Source organism: Mobula hypostoma, chromosome 3, assembly GCF_963921235.1.
Source record: "Mobula hypostoma chromosome 3, sMobHyp1.1, whole genome shotgun sequence".
Lineage (NCBI taxonomy): Eukaryota > Metazoa > Chordata > Chondrichthyes > Myliobatiformes > Myliobatidae > Mobula > Mobula hypostoma.
This window is the reverse complement of record NC_086099.1, coordinates 151,505,375-151,520,450: the sequence shown is the minus strand read 5'-3', so window position 1 is coordinate 151,520,450 and position 15,076 is coordinate 151,505,375. Positions and strand designations below refer to the sequence as shown.

General features: G+C 42.1%; 1 protein-coding gene across 8 annotated transcripts in view; it reads right to left on the bottom strand.

The window, feature by feature from the left end:
* LOC134344314 (uncharacterized) overlaps positions 1-15,076 on the bottom strand; it is a 150,436-nt gene that overhangs the window by 33,032 nt on the left and 102,328 nt on the right. For all 8 annotated transcript variants that reach the window (XM_063043869.1, XM_063043868.1, XM_063043867.1 and 5 more), the window contains 3 exons: positions 13,029-13,115; positions 12,414-12,591; positions 3,943-4,000 (listed from right to left, as the gene is read on the bottom strand). In XM_063043869.1, the coding sequence (XP_062899939.1) occupies positions 3,943-4,000; positions 12,414-12,591; positions 13,029-13,115 (323 nt within the window). The remainder of the gene's footprint in view (positions 1-3,942; positions 4,001-12,413; positions 12,592-13,028; positions 13,116-15,076) is intronic.

Here is a 15,076-nt window from a genome sequence, read left to right as displayed (position 1 = left end):
TACACACAGCACTGTCCCATCCCCACCACTGAGTACACCTACACACAGAGCACTGTCGCATCCCCACCACTGAGCACACCTACACACAGAGCACTGTCGCATCCCCACCACTGAGCACACCTACACACAGCACTGTCACATCCCCACCACTGAGCACACCTACACAGAGCACTGTCGCATCCCCACCACTGAGTACACCTACACACAGAGCACTCTCGCATCCCCACCACTGAGCACACCTACACACAGCACTCTCACATCCCCACCACTGAGCACACCTACACAGAGCACTGTCGCATCCCCACCACTGAGTACACCTACACACAGAGCACTGTCGCATCCCCACCACTGAGCACACCTACACAGAGCACTGTCGCATCCCCACCACTGAGCACACCTACACACAGCACTGTCGCATCCCCACCACTGAGCACACCTACACACAGCACTGTCGCATCCCCACCACTGAACACACCTACACACAGCACTGTCGCATCCCCACCACTGAGCACACCCACACAGAGCACTGTCGCATCCCCACCACTGAGCACACCTACACACAGCACTGTCGCATCCCCACCACTGAGCACACCTACACACAGCACTGTCGCATCCCCACCACTGAGCACACCTACACACAGCACTGTCGCATCCCCACCACTGAGCACACCTACACAGAGCACTGTCGCATCCCCACCACTGAGCACACCTACACACAGCACTGTCGCATCCCCACCACTGAGCACACCTACACACAGAGCACTGTCACATCCCCACCACTGAGCACACCTACACACAGCACTGTCGCATCCCCACCACTGAGCACACCTACACACAGCACTGTCGCATCCCCACCACTGAGCACACCCACACAGAGCACTGTCGCATCCCCACCACTGAGCACACCCACACAGAGCACTGTCGCATCCCCACCACTGAGCACACCTACACACAGCACTGTCGCATCCCCACCACTGAGCACACCTACACACAGCACTGTCGCATCCCCACCACAGAACACACCCACACAGAGCACTGTCGCATCCCCACCACAGAACACACCCACACAGAGCACTGTCGCATCCCCACCACTGAGTACACCTACACACAGCACTGTCGCATCCCCACCACTGAGCACACCTACACACAGCACTGTCGCATCCCCACCACTGAACACACCCACACAGAGCACTGTCGCATCCCCACCACTGAGCACACCCACACAGAGCACTGTCGCATCCCCACCACTGAGCACACCCACACAGAGCACTGTCGCATCCCCACCACAGAACACACCCACACAGAGCACTGTCGCATCCCCACCACTGAGCACACCTACACAGAGCACTGTCGCATCCCCACCACTGAGCACACCCACACAGAGCACTGTCGCATCCCCACCACTGAGCACACCTACACACAGCACTGTCGCATCCCCACCACTGAGCACACCCACACAGAGCACTGTCACAGGAAAGCAGCATCATCATCAGGGACCACCACCACCCAGGTCATGCTCTCTTCTCACTGCTGCCATCAGAAAGCTGGTACAAGAGCCTCAGGACCCACACCACCAACTTCAGGAACAGTTATTACCCCTTAACCATCAGGCTCTTGAACCAAAGGGCATAACTTCACTCAACTTACTTGCCCAATCAGTGAAATGTTCCCACAAACTATGGACTCATGTTCTCGATATTTATTGGTTATTTATTTATTATTATTTCTTTCTTTTCTGTATTTGCACAGGTTGGCTGCACACCTAATTGGTGTTGTCTTTCATTGATTCTATTATGATTATTATTCTATTATGGATTTATTAAGTATGCCCACAATAAAATGAATCTCAGGGCTGTACATGATGACTTACATGTACTTTGACAATAATTTTACTTTGAACGTTTGAAAACGAAACAAGATATAAAGTGTATAAGGTAGATTTAGTGGTAGTAGGACATAAATAAATAGAAAGTAGAGTGAAAGAGCAAGATCTCTACCAAAAAATGGTTATACAAGTTGCTCTGCCAGAGGCAATGGATTAAGGAAAACCAATGTATTTTATTAGAGAGGTTTAAACAGCAAATAGATAATGTGGCTAGTTCTGACGAAGAATGACGATGGCAATAGTGAGGGAGAGAGAAATTGGTCCTTCTGCTCTTGAAGGAATCAGTCACATTCAAGACAAAGTATTGTGTGCAGTTTTGGACCCCTAATCTGAGACCTGGAGTATTGTGTGCAGTTTTGGTCCCCTAATCTGAGGAAAGACATCCTTGCCGTAGAGGGAGTACAAAGAAGGCTCACCAGATTGATTCCTGGGATGGCAGGGCTTTCATATGAAGAAAGACTGGATGAACTAGGCTTGTACTCGTTGGAATTTAGAAGATTGAGGGGGGATCTGATTGAAACGTATAAAATTCTAAAGGGATTGGACAGGCTAGATGCAGGAAGATTGTTCCCGATGTTGGGGAAGTCCAGAACGAGGGGTCACAGTTTAAGGATAAAGGGGAAGTCTTTTAGGACCGAGATGAGGAAAAACTTCTTCACACAGAGAGCACTGAATCTGTGGAATTCTCGGCCACAGGAAACAGTTGAGGCCAGTTCACTGGCTATATTTAAGAGGGAGTTAGATATGGCCCTTGTGGCTAAGGGGATCGGGGGTATGGAGAGAAGGCAGGTACAGGGTTCTGAGTTGGATGATCAGCCATGATCATACTGAATGGCGGTGCAGGCTCGAAGGGCCGAATGGCCTACTCCTGCACCTATTTTCTATGTTTCTATGTTTAAAGCAGAAAGCGTAGTTATTGCTTGTTTACTGGTGAATTCAAGACTGGGACAAGCGAGAAAGCGTAGTTATTGCTTGTTTACTGGTGAATTCAAGACTGGGACAAGCGTAGGAGAGAAGGAAGGCTGAGCCATTTGGTTAGATGAAGGAAGCTTATAATTGGAAATGGAAAGAAATAAGAAGATTAGTCGTAAAGTTGTATGAGGAGAATGATGTGAGACTCCACAATAATGTGGGTCAGTACAGCAGCATAATGGCTAGCACAATGCTTTGCCATACCAGTGACCCGGGTTCACTTCCCACCAAAGCCTGTAAGGAATATGTATGTTCTCCCCTTGACTACGCGAGTTTCCTCTGGGTGTTCTGGCTTCCTCTCACAGTTCAAAGACATACCAATTGGTAGGTTAATTGGTCATTGTATATCGTCCCATGATTAGGCTAGGGCTAAATCAGAGGATTACTGGATGGTGCAGCCCAAAGGGCCAGAAGTGCCTATTCCGCACTATAACTCAATAAATAAATAAAATAAAGATAAATAAATAAATTAGCAAGCAAGCACACAAAGAAACTTGGTGATTTCACTGCATTTGAGATCCTGTGTCCTATCCACATACAGAGAAAGCAATAAAAATACCGTAGAGAAGTTTAGGGGAAAAAAATACTGAACTACCATTGTAACAAGAAATGTCGAAAATACTCAGCAAATCATGCAACAACAATAGAACTTATTAATATTTCTCATCAATGATTTCATCAGAACAAAGAAAAGTTAATCAAACATCCTTTAAGTTGAAGTTTAAAATATGATGAATTTCTAATTGTTTTTAATTCCACTGAAAGGTCACTGAGTTGAACTGGTAACACCCTCGCTGTCCCTCTCTCTATAGACTCTGCTCAACCTGCTGAATATTTAAGCTTTTTCTGCTTTCAACCATTGACTTTTTGTCTTTGTGATACAAAAGCATGCAATAGAATATCTGCTAGTAAATAGAACTGTAAATGTTCAGAAAGGCAATAAGAGATTATCTTGCCCAAAAAAAAAATTAGATATTCTGTTTTATTAAATTTCAAAGATTCAAAGAAATTTATTCAGATACATTTTTTTTTAAACAACAAAATATAGTAGCATTGCTTGAATATTTCTTGAATGTCAGTAATACCTTTTCTGTTGCCCAATAACTGGTATCATATCGTTTGTGGTCATCATCTCGATAGTTCCTGTTAAGAAAAGCAGATTTCATTTTCAGCTGTTTAATCTACCACTTGAATATTGGGTTAAGTCAGGACATAAAGAACTCATTCACATTACTTCCAAGAAATGAGTGAGATTATTTTTTTCCCTCTGTACTTAAATGAGAGAATGAAATCTTACTGCTCTGATGCTGGCCATCTCACAACTCAGTCATGAGAATACGAGAACAAGGTAGAGATCAAAGAAATAAAAATTACTTAAATCACCACACGTAATCTTTTCCAAAGCCAATATACCATGGTTAAGCTCACTAGGAGCACTCATACTTCCCGCCTAACTGTAACTAAAGATTTAACAGTAAATTAATCTCTTGTGATTATGATTAACAGTAAAGCCCTTTCATCTGTTAACCACTCTTTCTCCTGACATCCCAAATGAATCTAGCTTTAGCCTTCTGCGCTTTACCTACATGATACTGTCTTAACGTCAACTTCAAAAATATGGCATCAGTTTCATGTATACAGTGAAACCTAGTCCTTTCTTTCCTTCATCTCCCTAATCCACTCCGTTACTGTTCTAAATTGTCAGAGAGCTTGTTTAATGTTTATTAGGCAAAAGTATCAGGAAGACCAAAGCTATCATCCTATAACAAAATCTGTTCCCTACTCAATACTCCACTCATCTCCTTGTAACTGTTCACAACCTCAGAGACACTTCTGATACTGGCATGAGTTCCAAATCAAATATCCACACCATCAATAAGTTATTTTATTTTGACTTCATAGTCACTTGACACAATCATTGCTTCACTTCAGTGGTTGCATAACAACTTCTACACTTGACTAATCCAATACATTTTCCATCAGCCTTCCTTAGACTACTCTCCTTAAATTTAAAGCTCTAACTTGAAATAAATCTCTTTGTTTTCAACTCCATACTGACTTGTATTTGGGCAATACCCTGTTTCGAATCCCCTCAATCTCACCAGCTCCTGGTTAATCACACATCTAATCAATTCAGATTAGGAGCGTCATCTGGCTGATGGCACAAACCCTGCAATGGAAATGTCGAACAGGAAAAATATATTCTGTCTCATTTCAGATCATTTCATTGATCAAAATGAAAAATATGTCAGTGAAAATAGAAAATGCTCAAAAAGTCAGGGAACATCTAAAGGGCAATGAAAATCAAAAAATCTACAGATGTTGGAACTCAGAAATTAGAAACAGAAAATGCTAGCAGAACAGGCAGCATCGGGCAAAATGGTGTTAACATTTTGGGAGTGCTAGTGCGCATGTGTGTGGATTAGACGTGTTTGGTCAGTGCTCCTCTCCAAGGCCTCGATAAAATTACTATTTTACCGTGTTCTATTCATTCATAGGCCAACAGTGTCTAAACTAAGTGTCTGGAAAAGTTTGACAATGCTGAAGGCAAATAAAGCCAAGACCGCCGACTGCCAAACTACCGAAGTTAGTGCTAACAACGGGGTCGGTAAAGAACTTCTCCGCGTCTGCCAGATAAAACTTACGCCATGTGCACGGAATTAGGTCAGGAGATTCTGAGTCAGTTCTGCGCGGCATTAACGACCGCTTTAATGTTTTTGAGGCCAATTTTGAGGCGCTTGTGGCCTCCCAGGCTGGCTTACAAGCCCGTGTGGCTAATCAAGAACTAACTACAAGTGACCTTGAAACACGCGTACAAGAACTTGAAGTTAACTATTCCGAGCTAATGAGACAAAATAGCCAGCTTGAAGCTAAAGTGCATGACTTATAGGCTCGTTCTCGGAGACATAATATTAAGATTGTAGGGGTACAAGAGGGCAAGGAGGATGGTAAACCTACTGAATTTGTTTCCAGACTGATTCCCAAGTTGCTCAGGGAAGAGCATTTCCCGTATCCGGTTAAAGTCAATCACGCACATCGCTCTCTCTATCCGAAGCCAGCTGCCAGTGGGAAACCGCGTACCATTTTGGCGCGTATCCCCTGCACTGCAGCAGACTACAACCCATGGAGTACAAGGGAAATAAGGTCTTGATCTTCCCGGACTATACTAAACAGGTGACGACTCAATGTCGTGCCTTTCGTGATGTACTGCAAACTCTGTGTGATGGAAGAATCAAGCACACCCTGCAGTATCCGGCTAGGCTCTATATTTATCCTGACGAAGGGTCTCGGCCTGAAACGTCGACTGTACCTCTTCCTAGGGATGCTGCCTGGCCTGCTGCGTTCGCCAGCAACTTTGATGTGTGTTGCTCTATATCTATCATCAAGATGGAAGAGCGCTTAAAGTATATGATGACCCGATAGAAGCAGCACAATTCTTGAAAAATAATGCATGAAAAAGGGAGTAGATATATTCTCCGTAACTTCCGCCACCTCCAACGGGATCCCACCACTAAGCACATCTTTCCCTCCCCCCACCTCTGCATTCCGCAGGGATCGCTCCCTACACAACTCCCTTGTCCATTCGCCCCTCCCATCCCTCCCCACTGATCTCCCTCATGGCACTTATCCGTGTAAGCAGAACAAGTGCTACACATGCCCTTACACTTCCTCCCTTACCACCATTGAGGGCCCCAGACAGTCCTTCCAGGTGAGGCAACACTTCACCTGTGAGTCGACTGGGGTGATATACTGCGTCCGGTGCTCCCGATGTGGCCTTTTATATATTGGCGAGACCCGACGCAGACTGGGAGACCGCTTTGCTGAACATCTACGCTCTGTCCGCCAGAGAAAGCAGGATCTCCCAGTGGCCCCACATTTTAATTCCACATCCCATTCCCATTCTGACATGTCTATCCACGGCCTCCTCTACTGTAAAGATGAAGCCACACTCAGGTTGGAGGAACAACACCTTATATTCCGTCTGGGTAGCCTCCAACCTGATGGCATGAACATCGACTTCTCTAACTTCCGCTAAGGCCCCACCTCCCCCTCGTACCCCATCTGTTACTTATTTTTATGCACACATTCTTTCTCTCACTCTCCTTTTTCTCCCTCTGTCCCTCTGAATATACCTCTTGCCCATCCTCTGGGTCCCCCCCCCTTGTCTTTCTCCCCGGACCTCCTGTCCCATGATCCTCTCGTATCCCTTTTGCCAATCACCTGTCCAGCTCTTGGCTCCATCCCTCCCCCCTCCTGTCTTCTCCTATCATTTTGGATCTCCCCCTCCCCCTCCAACTTTCAAATCCCTTACTCACTCTTCCTTCAGTTAGTCCTGACGAAGGGTCTCGGCCTGAAACGTCGACTGCACCTCTTCCTACAGATGCTGCCTGGCCTGCTGCGTTCACCAGCAACTTTGATGTGTGTTGTAGATATATTGACACTGTTTATTCAGCTTATATTTGTGCCGGTTTCCATGTTGGGATACGGGGAGGGACCTGATGTTATACGTAGTTTTGTAATGCTGTATGCCGCACTGGGATTTAATTGCAGAGAATGTCCTAAATATTTTTGTTAATATAAGGGTTAAATTTGAGTTGGTGTCATGAATGTTCAGTTTCAGGTGCGGACACTGGATAACTCTCCCCAGCCCTAATAGCATTTGTTTAACGGTATTACATAATTTGTGTTATAAATTTTCTCAGAAAGGGGGTTTGTGATAATTGTGTAATGTTAGTTACCTGCCCAGCAGCTCCTTTTGGGATGGAAATGGGGAACTATGTGTCTGGTTTAGGGAGACACGAAGGGAGGTGGGTTCGGGTGTGTGTTGTTTTTGTTTATAGCTCAGACATGATTTTTTGTGTATGTTGTGTTCTCATGAGGCTGCCAGTTATTTTGCATTGTTTACTATGTTTGTGCTCAACTCTAATCTCTTTTTTATTCTCATATGCAGAGGCTTGCAGTAGAACGCAGGTGGGGGCTAAAGATATTACAATAGTCTCGTGGAATGTTGAGGGCTTTGGTCATGTTGTTAAGAAGGATAACAACTTTAGACATCTCAAATCTCTAGCTGCAGATGTGATTTTTCTACAGGAAACCCATATCAAAGTAACTGAGCAACGCAGATTGAGGTCTAGCTGGATATCGCAGGTTTACCAGTCACCATCTACTTCTCATATCCATGGTGTGGCTATACTCTTTAAGAAAAATATTCCATTTCAACTCACTTCCATGACTACAGATCCTCTCGGCAGGTTTATTATGATCTCTGGCACCATTAATTCGTTTCCACTAACCTTCCTTAATATTTATGGTCCAAACACAGACGAGTCAGATTTTTTTAGGAAAGTTTTTGATTTACTTCCGGATGCCAGTAATTCAAATATAATAATCGGCGGTGACTTGAATTGCTACCTGGATCCATATTTAGATAGATTGTCCTCCCGCCCGCCCTCAAATATCGTGTCAGTGCAGGTCCTAAATAATTTGATTAGATCCAGGAATTTAGTAGATATTTGGCAGGCTCAACATCCCACCAACAAGGATTATTCTTATTATTCTCATGTTCACAAATCTTAGAGTAGAATAGACTGTTTTTTGGTTGATTCTCATTTAATATCTTGTGTTACCAATACAAGATATCATAATAGATTAATTTCTGACCCTAGCCCCTTGACAATGTCCCTTTCCAAACAAATCTATTCCTGGCCTTTTAACCCCTCCCTACTTGACGATAAGAAATTTATAGAATATATCACCACCAGATTAAAAGATTTTATAGAAATTAATGATAACGGCGAGTTGTCAGATTCCACACTCTGGGAGACATTAAAAGTTGTAATCCATGAGTATATAATTTCATATGAATCTGCCACTAAGAGGGAGAGAGAAGGGCGATTATTAGAGATTGAGAATACTCTCCCAACCGTCGAAGCGACATACCAGGCTTCGAAATCCTCTGAAGATTATAATAAAATAATGAAGCTTAAATATGAGTACAATTGTATCTCGGGTAGTCAAATAAATAATCTCCTCTTAAAATTAAGACAAAAGCATTTTGAAATGGGGGACAAGCCTGAGGGGCTCCTGGTGTGGCAGCTCAGGGGTGCCCAGACCCTAAGGTCAATTCATTGCATTAGATCAAGGGCGGGTACCCTGTTAACTAATCCCAAGGAGATAAATGACTGTTTTAAAGAATTTTACAGCGAACTCTACACCTCTAAATTCAATGCCACTCAATCTGATTTGGATGACTTCTTTGATTCTCTTGTAATGCCGAGACTTAGTGACGCTGCGAGGGAGGACTTAGATTCTGACTTCACATTGGAAAAAATAACTTCTGCCATTAAGTCATTTCCGTCCGGCAAGGCTACTCGGCCGGATGGATTCGGCTGTGAATTTTATAAGAAATTCTGTGATATCTTTGGCCCATTTCTCCTCAGAATGATACCTTGCTCTAAGAGAGATAAAGCCTTGCCTAGGACATTGTACGAGGCTATCATTTCCCTCATTTTAAAGACAGATAAAGAGGAAACAGACCTGGCCAGCTATAGGCCCATTGCTCTCCAGAATTTTGATAGGAAGGTAATTACTAAAATGCTGGCTAACCAGCTAAATAAGCATTTGTCATCTATCATTCATCCTGATCAAACAGGATTTGTCCCGGGTCGTTCTCTTTTTCCAGTGTCAGGTGCCTACTTAATACTATATATGCTGATCATGGGAAAGCTAATGGGGCAGCAATTTTATCCCTTGATGAACAAAAGGCTTTTGACCAGATTGAGTGGCCTTACATGTTTGAGTCACTGTACAGGTTTGGGTTCAGTGAGTCATTTGTATTTTGAGTAAAACTGATATATACCAGCCCAATGTGTTCTATTATAACTAATGGTGACAATTCAACTCTGTTTCCTCTACACCGTTCAGTCCAGCAGGGGTACCCTCTCTCGCCAGCCCTTTTTGCCGTCGTGGTAGAGCCCCTTGCCTTAAAAATAAGAAGTCACCCAAATATTCTGGGTTTGAAAGTGGGAGGCATTGAAACACTTATGAGTTTATATGCTGACGATGTGATACTCTGCTTACAAAACTCAGAAAAGTCAGTCCCTCTTCTTCTAGATTGAATCACCTCTTTTGGCAGACTATCAGGATACTCAATCAACTGGACAAAAAGTGATTTTGTGCCCCTCTTCAACGACCACACACAGAGTTTTTTGGAAAGTGTCCTGTTCAAAGTAGTTAAAGATCACTTTACGTATCTCGGCTTGACAATCCCCAAAGATCCTAAATTAATATTCAAATTAAACTTCGTGGAGTTTATTTCAAAACTGAAGCAGAATATAGAAAGTTGGAAAACCCTACCTCTGTCCATGATTGGTCATATAAATTCAATTAAGATGGTTCCCCTTCCTTGATTTCTCTATCTTTGTCAGAATCTCCCCATTTTTCTTACATCAGCTTTCTTTAAAGAGTTGGACTCCATAATATTGTCTTAAAAAAGGAATTATAAGAATCACAGGATCTCAAAAATTCATTTACAAAAGTCCAAGTCTGAAGGAGGGCTGGGATTACCTGTATTTAGGCACTATTATTGGGCTGTCAATGCTAGGGCTTTAAGGTTTTGGCAACAGGGGGCTCCGCATAACCTAGCCCCTGGGGCTCCCTTGTGGCTATGTATGGAGTCCAACTCTGTTGTCAATTCGTCCTTGCCAGCCATTCTGTTCTCCAAGTTAGAGAGGCTTCAAAAAGTTTGAGTTTTGTTTTGAAAAATTTGAAAAATTCTGTCAGAATTCTAAATCAGATTAGGAGTGTTCTGAATTTACCAGAGACCTCTGTACAAACACCAATCTGTTTCAATCACTCCTTTCTACCCTCATGGTCAGATAAAACCTATCATGCTTGGAGGGAGAAGGGTCTAGTTTCTATTGAAGACCTGTACATAGAGGGACGGTTTGCAACATTTAGTCTGCTGAAAGAGGAATTTGAGCTGCCTCATTCACACTTTTTTCGTTATTTACAAATTAGACACTATATTCAATCTAAGATGTGCAATTTTGAAATCCTTCCAGGGAAACATATGTTTTTTTATATTTTAAAGAACCCTCCTGATTCCAGGCATCTCGTTTCTAAGTTTGTACGTTTGTTTGATAATTGCACTGTAGCGTCTACTGTGAAGATTAGTGATGCCTGGAGAGAGGAGTTGGGCATTGAATTATCTGAAGCTGCCTGGGATAAGTGTTTGTCTATGATACAGGCTTGCTCTGTTAACAGCAGGCACCAAATGATCCAAAGTTGTCCACCGTCTCCATTACTCTAAACTTAGATTGCACAGGATTTACCCTTCTGTCTCACCAATGTTTGATAGATGCCAAGGGACGGAAGCCACGTTGTCACACACCTTTTGGTTTTGCCCATTACTGACTGGATTTTGGTGGAAAATATTCGACTGGTACTGAAAGGCCTATAAAAGATCCTTCCCCTTGGAAGCTGGTCTCGCTATATTTGGCTGCTCGCAATCTACTATTTGTTTCCCTGCAGCCATACAACAGTCTCTGATGCTGGGGATGATTGTTGCCAAAAGACTTATCTTGAGGGAATCGAAATCACCCTCTGCCCCTTCCTTTCAGAGATGGATGGCTGATATGATCTCAGTCATACAGCTGGAGAAACTTAGGTTCTTGAGAACCAATTCAATTAAAACATTTTTGGTTACCTGGGATCCATTTCTTGCCTACCTGGACGAGGCCGGGGACGGATGAGCAATTTCCCCCCAGCTGATTTCTTACGGCTCTCATTTGAGATTTAATGTTTAGTATTTTTGAGCACTTTGTACAATAGGCATCCCTCTAATGTTATGTCTTTTTTTTTGCTTATTTCTTTTTTATACATGTCTGAGCTGGTATGTTTTTGTTGATTTCATTGTTTTTTTTTGAAAATTTTGAAAATAAAGTATTTTTTAAAAAATGTTCTTAACATTTAAGCCCTAATGTCTTTTCTGCCTATCCATTGGGTGCCTCACCATTTTTACATTAATTTGCAAAATATGGATGTCTGTGCCAAGACTTCTTAATTGAAGATGATGATCACGGTCAACCACATTGGAGGATGTAAAGTTCAACACAGATCACAGTGAATACAAACAGTCTAATTCCCGGGTTCAAGGAATCAGAAACTAGAGGGCATATGTTTAAAGTGAGAGGGGAGAAATTTAATAGAAACTAGAGGGGGAACATTTTAATTCAGAGGATGGTGTGTAAGTGGAATGGGCTAACAGAAGAAATAGTTGAGGAAGGTACGTTTAACAATATTCAAATAACACATGGACAGGTATATTCTCAGAACAGGTCTAGATGGAAATGGGCCAAACTTGGACAAATAGGACTAAGTTAGGTAGTCATGCTGATCACCATGGACCATTCCAACCAAGGCTAATTTCTGTGCCATGCAGTGTGAATCAAAAAGTGAGGTCATCAACTTTGGAAAGACAAATTATCTTAGGACATGTAGAGGAATAGCAGATGGCATGACAGAGGTATGCCAAAAGAGCCCATTTCTGTATTACCTGGACTTATCTCTTTGTTTGTGGTCATCTCTAGAGTTCCATATGCTTTCCTGTCTCTGGTCCACATCTCTATCAAAATGCTTAGATTCTTCTTTTTCCACTTTATCCTCCATTAATTTTGACCGTTTAATTGATCGTTTACATTCATCTCGCCAGTCTTCTCCAGGATGTCTGATTTCTTCAAAAACATGTTATAAAAAGGTGTATAGCGTTCTACAAACACACAGTATTACTTTACAAACATACATGTATAGAAAATCTTGAAATAAAACTTTTAACCTGCTCCTCTACTGGAATAATCACAGAAACTTTACAGGTAAGAAGGCCATTGATTCTGTCACAGATGTACAAAATTCCGGTGATACTGTTCAAGGCTGACAAACCAAACTGTAAATCTCCAGCAATCCAACTACAAAGAGATGCACAAAATAAAGCCTCTCTTCTACTTTTCCCTCCATCTGGATGTTCTTTCAGTATTCCACAGTTTTGTAGTAGAATAGCAATATGCATACCCCACCAAGCCACCTCCCTTTTTGTTGATTTTAACAGTTTGATAAAACAGGTATTTAAATATCTAACGATAGCTATAGTCAAAACAATTAAAATTTGTACTACCTTTGGAGCTTTCTCTCTTCCTAGTCTGGTTATGTTTTCTTGTTGAGGATTCACTTCGAGAATATTTGGTAACTGTCCAAGATTCAGCTGAAAACCAAATTATTGTTGTAAAAAGTTATTAGTATCCTAAAATGATACATATTGCACGTACTGGTAATATATCTGGTCTTGTGTGCAATACAATTTCTAACAATCTGCCATAAATTTCACTTCTGCTACTCAAATCCTATCCAGCATGAAAAACTTTTCATCCACAAAATTAAAATACACATCCTTTTTTTAAAGACACAAACATCTCACTAATTCACTTAAAAAGTATTGATGTGAAGAACTTACTCTGTTCTTTTTTCTCATTTGCTGATTATCTGCATCATGTTCATTTCCAATTTCCAGCATTGATTTTTTTTTTGCTTCCCAAAGATCTATCTTCCTCTTTTAAAGATATTAATCACACAATGTTTTAAGAACAACTTTCTCCACCCCCATCAGATTTCCAAACAGATCATGAACACTACCCCACCTTTCTTTTGGCACTATTTATATTTGTAATTTCTAGTAATTATTATGTCTTCCACTGCACTACTGCCTCAAAACAACAAATTTCACAACATATCAGTGATAATAAATCTCATTTGGTTTTAATTAAGTTCAAAGTAAATTTATTATCAAAGTACACGTCACCATATACAACCTTGAGATTCATTTTCTTGTGGGCATACACAGTAAATCCAAGAAACACAATAGAATCAATGAAAGACTGCGCCCAACAGGACAAGCAAACAATGTTCAAGTGGCAACAAACTGTGCAACAGAGAAAGAAACTGAGAACATGAGATGAAAAGAGTAAAACATCAGATGAAATGTCCCTGGAAGTGAATCAATAGGTTGTGGGAACAGTTCAGTGATGGGTAAGTGAAGTTATTCCTTCTGGTTCAAGAACCTGATGGTTGAGGGGTAATAACTGTTTCTGAACCTGGTGATGTGGGTCCTAAGGATTGTGTATCTTCTTCATGATGGCAGCAGCGAGAAGAGAGCATGATCCAAGTGATGGGTGTCCTTGATGATGATGGATATCCACTACTTTTTAGAGGATTTCCTGCTGAAGGGTGTTGGTGTTTTGATACCAGGTTGTAATGCAAGCAGTCCATGTACTCTCCACCACACACCCACAGAAGTTTGTCAAAGTTTTAAATGTCATACCAAATCTTCGCAAACTTCTAAGAAAGTAGAGGTGCTGAAGTGCTTTCTTCATAATTACACTTACATGCTACGCCTAGAACAGATTCTCTGAAATAGGAACACAGAGGCACTTGTTAATCATCTCCACCTCTGATCCCCCGATGAGGACTGGCTCATGAACTCCCAGTTTCCTCTTCCTGAAGTCAATAATCAGTTCCTTGGTCTTCCTAACATCAAGCAAGAGATTGTTGTGACACCACGCAGCCAGATTTTCAATCTCCTACCTATATGCTAATAGTCACCACTTTAGATTCAGCCAATCAGTGGTGTCACCGGCAAAATTAAATATAGCATTGGAGCTGTGCTTAGCCTCACAGTCACAAGTATAAAGTGAGTAGAGCAGGGAGCTAAGCACGCAGCCTTGTGGTACACCTGTGCTGATGGAGATCGTAGAGGAGAGATTGTTGCCAATCTGAACCGACTGGGGTCTACAAGTCAGGAATGGATAATAGGTTCAAGGCATTATTTGGCAAAGCAGGGTAGCAGATAGCACAACATTTTATGATGCCAGTTGTGAGACTGGAGTTCAATTCTTGCCACTGTCAACAAGGAGTTTGCACATTCTCCCTGTGACGGTAGAAGTTTCCTGTGGGTGCTCTGGTTTTCTCACATGTTGCAAAGGTGTTTAAGCATAGTATATCAAATTCTGCATTCAATATACTCACAGAACTATACAGCACAGACACAGGCTCTTCAGCACACTGCGCTATACATCAAATACCTATGTATTTTTACAGAGACAAGAGACTGCAGATGCTGGAATCTGCAGCAAAAACAAAAGAAATTGCTGGAGGAATTCAATGGGTCAA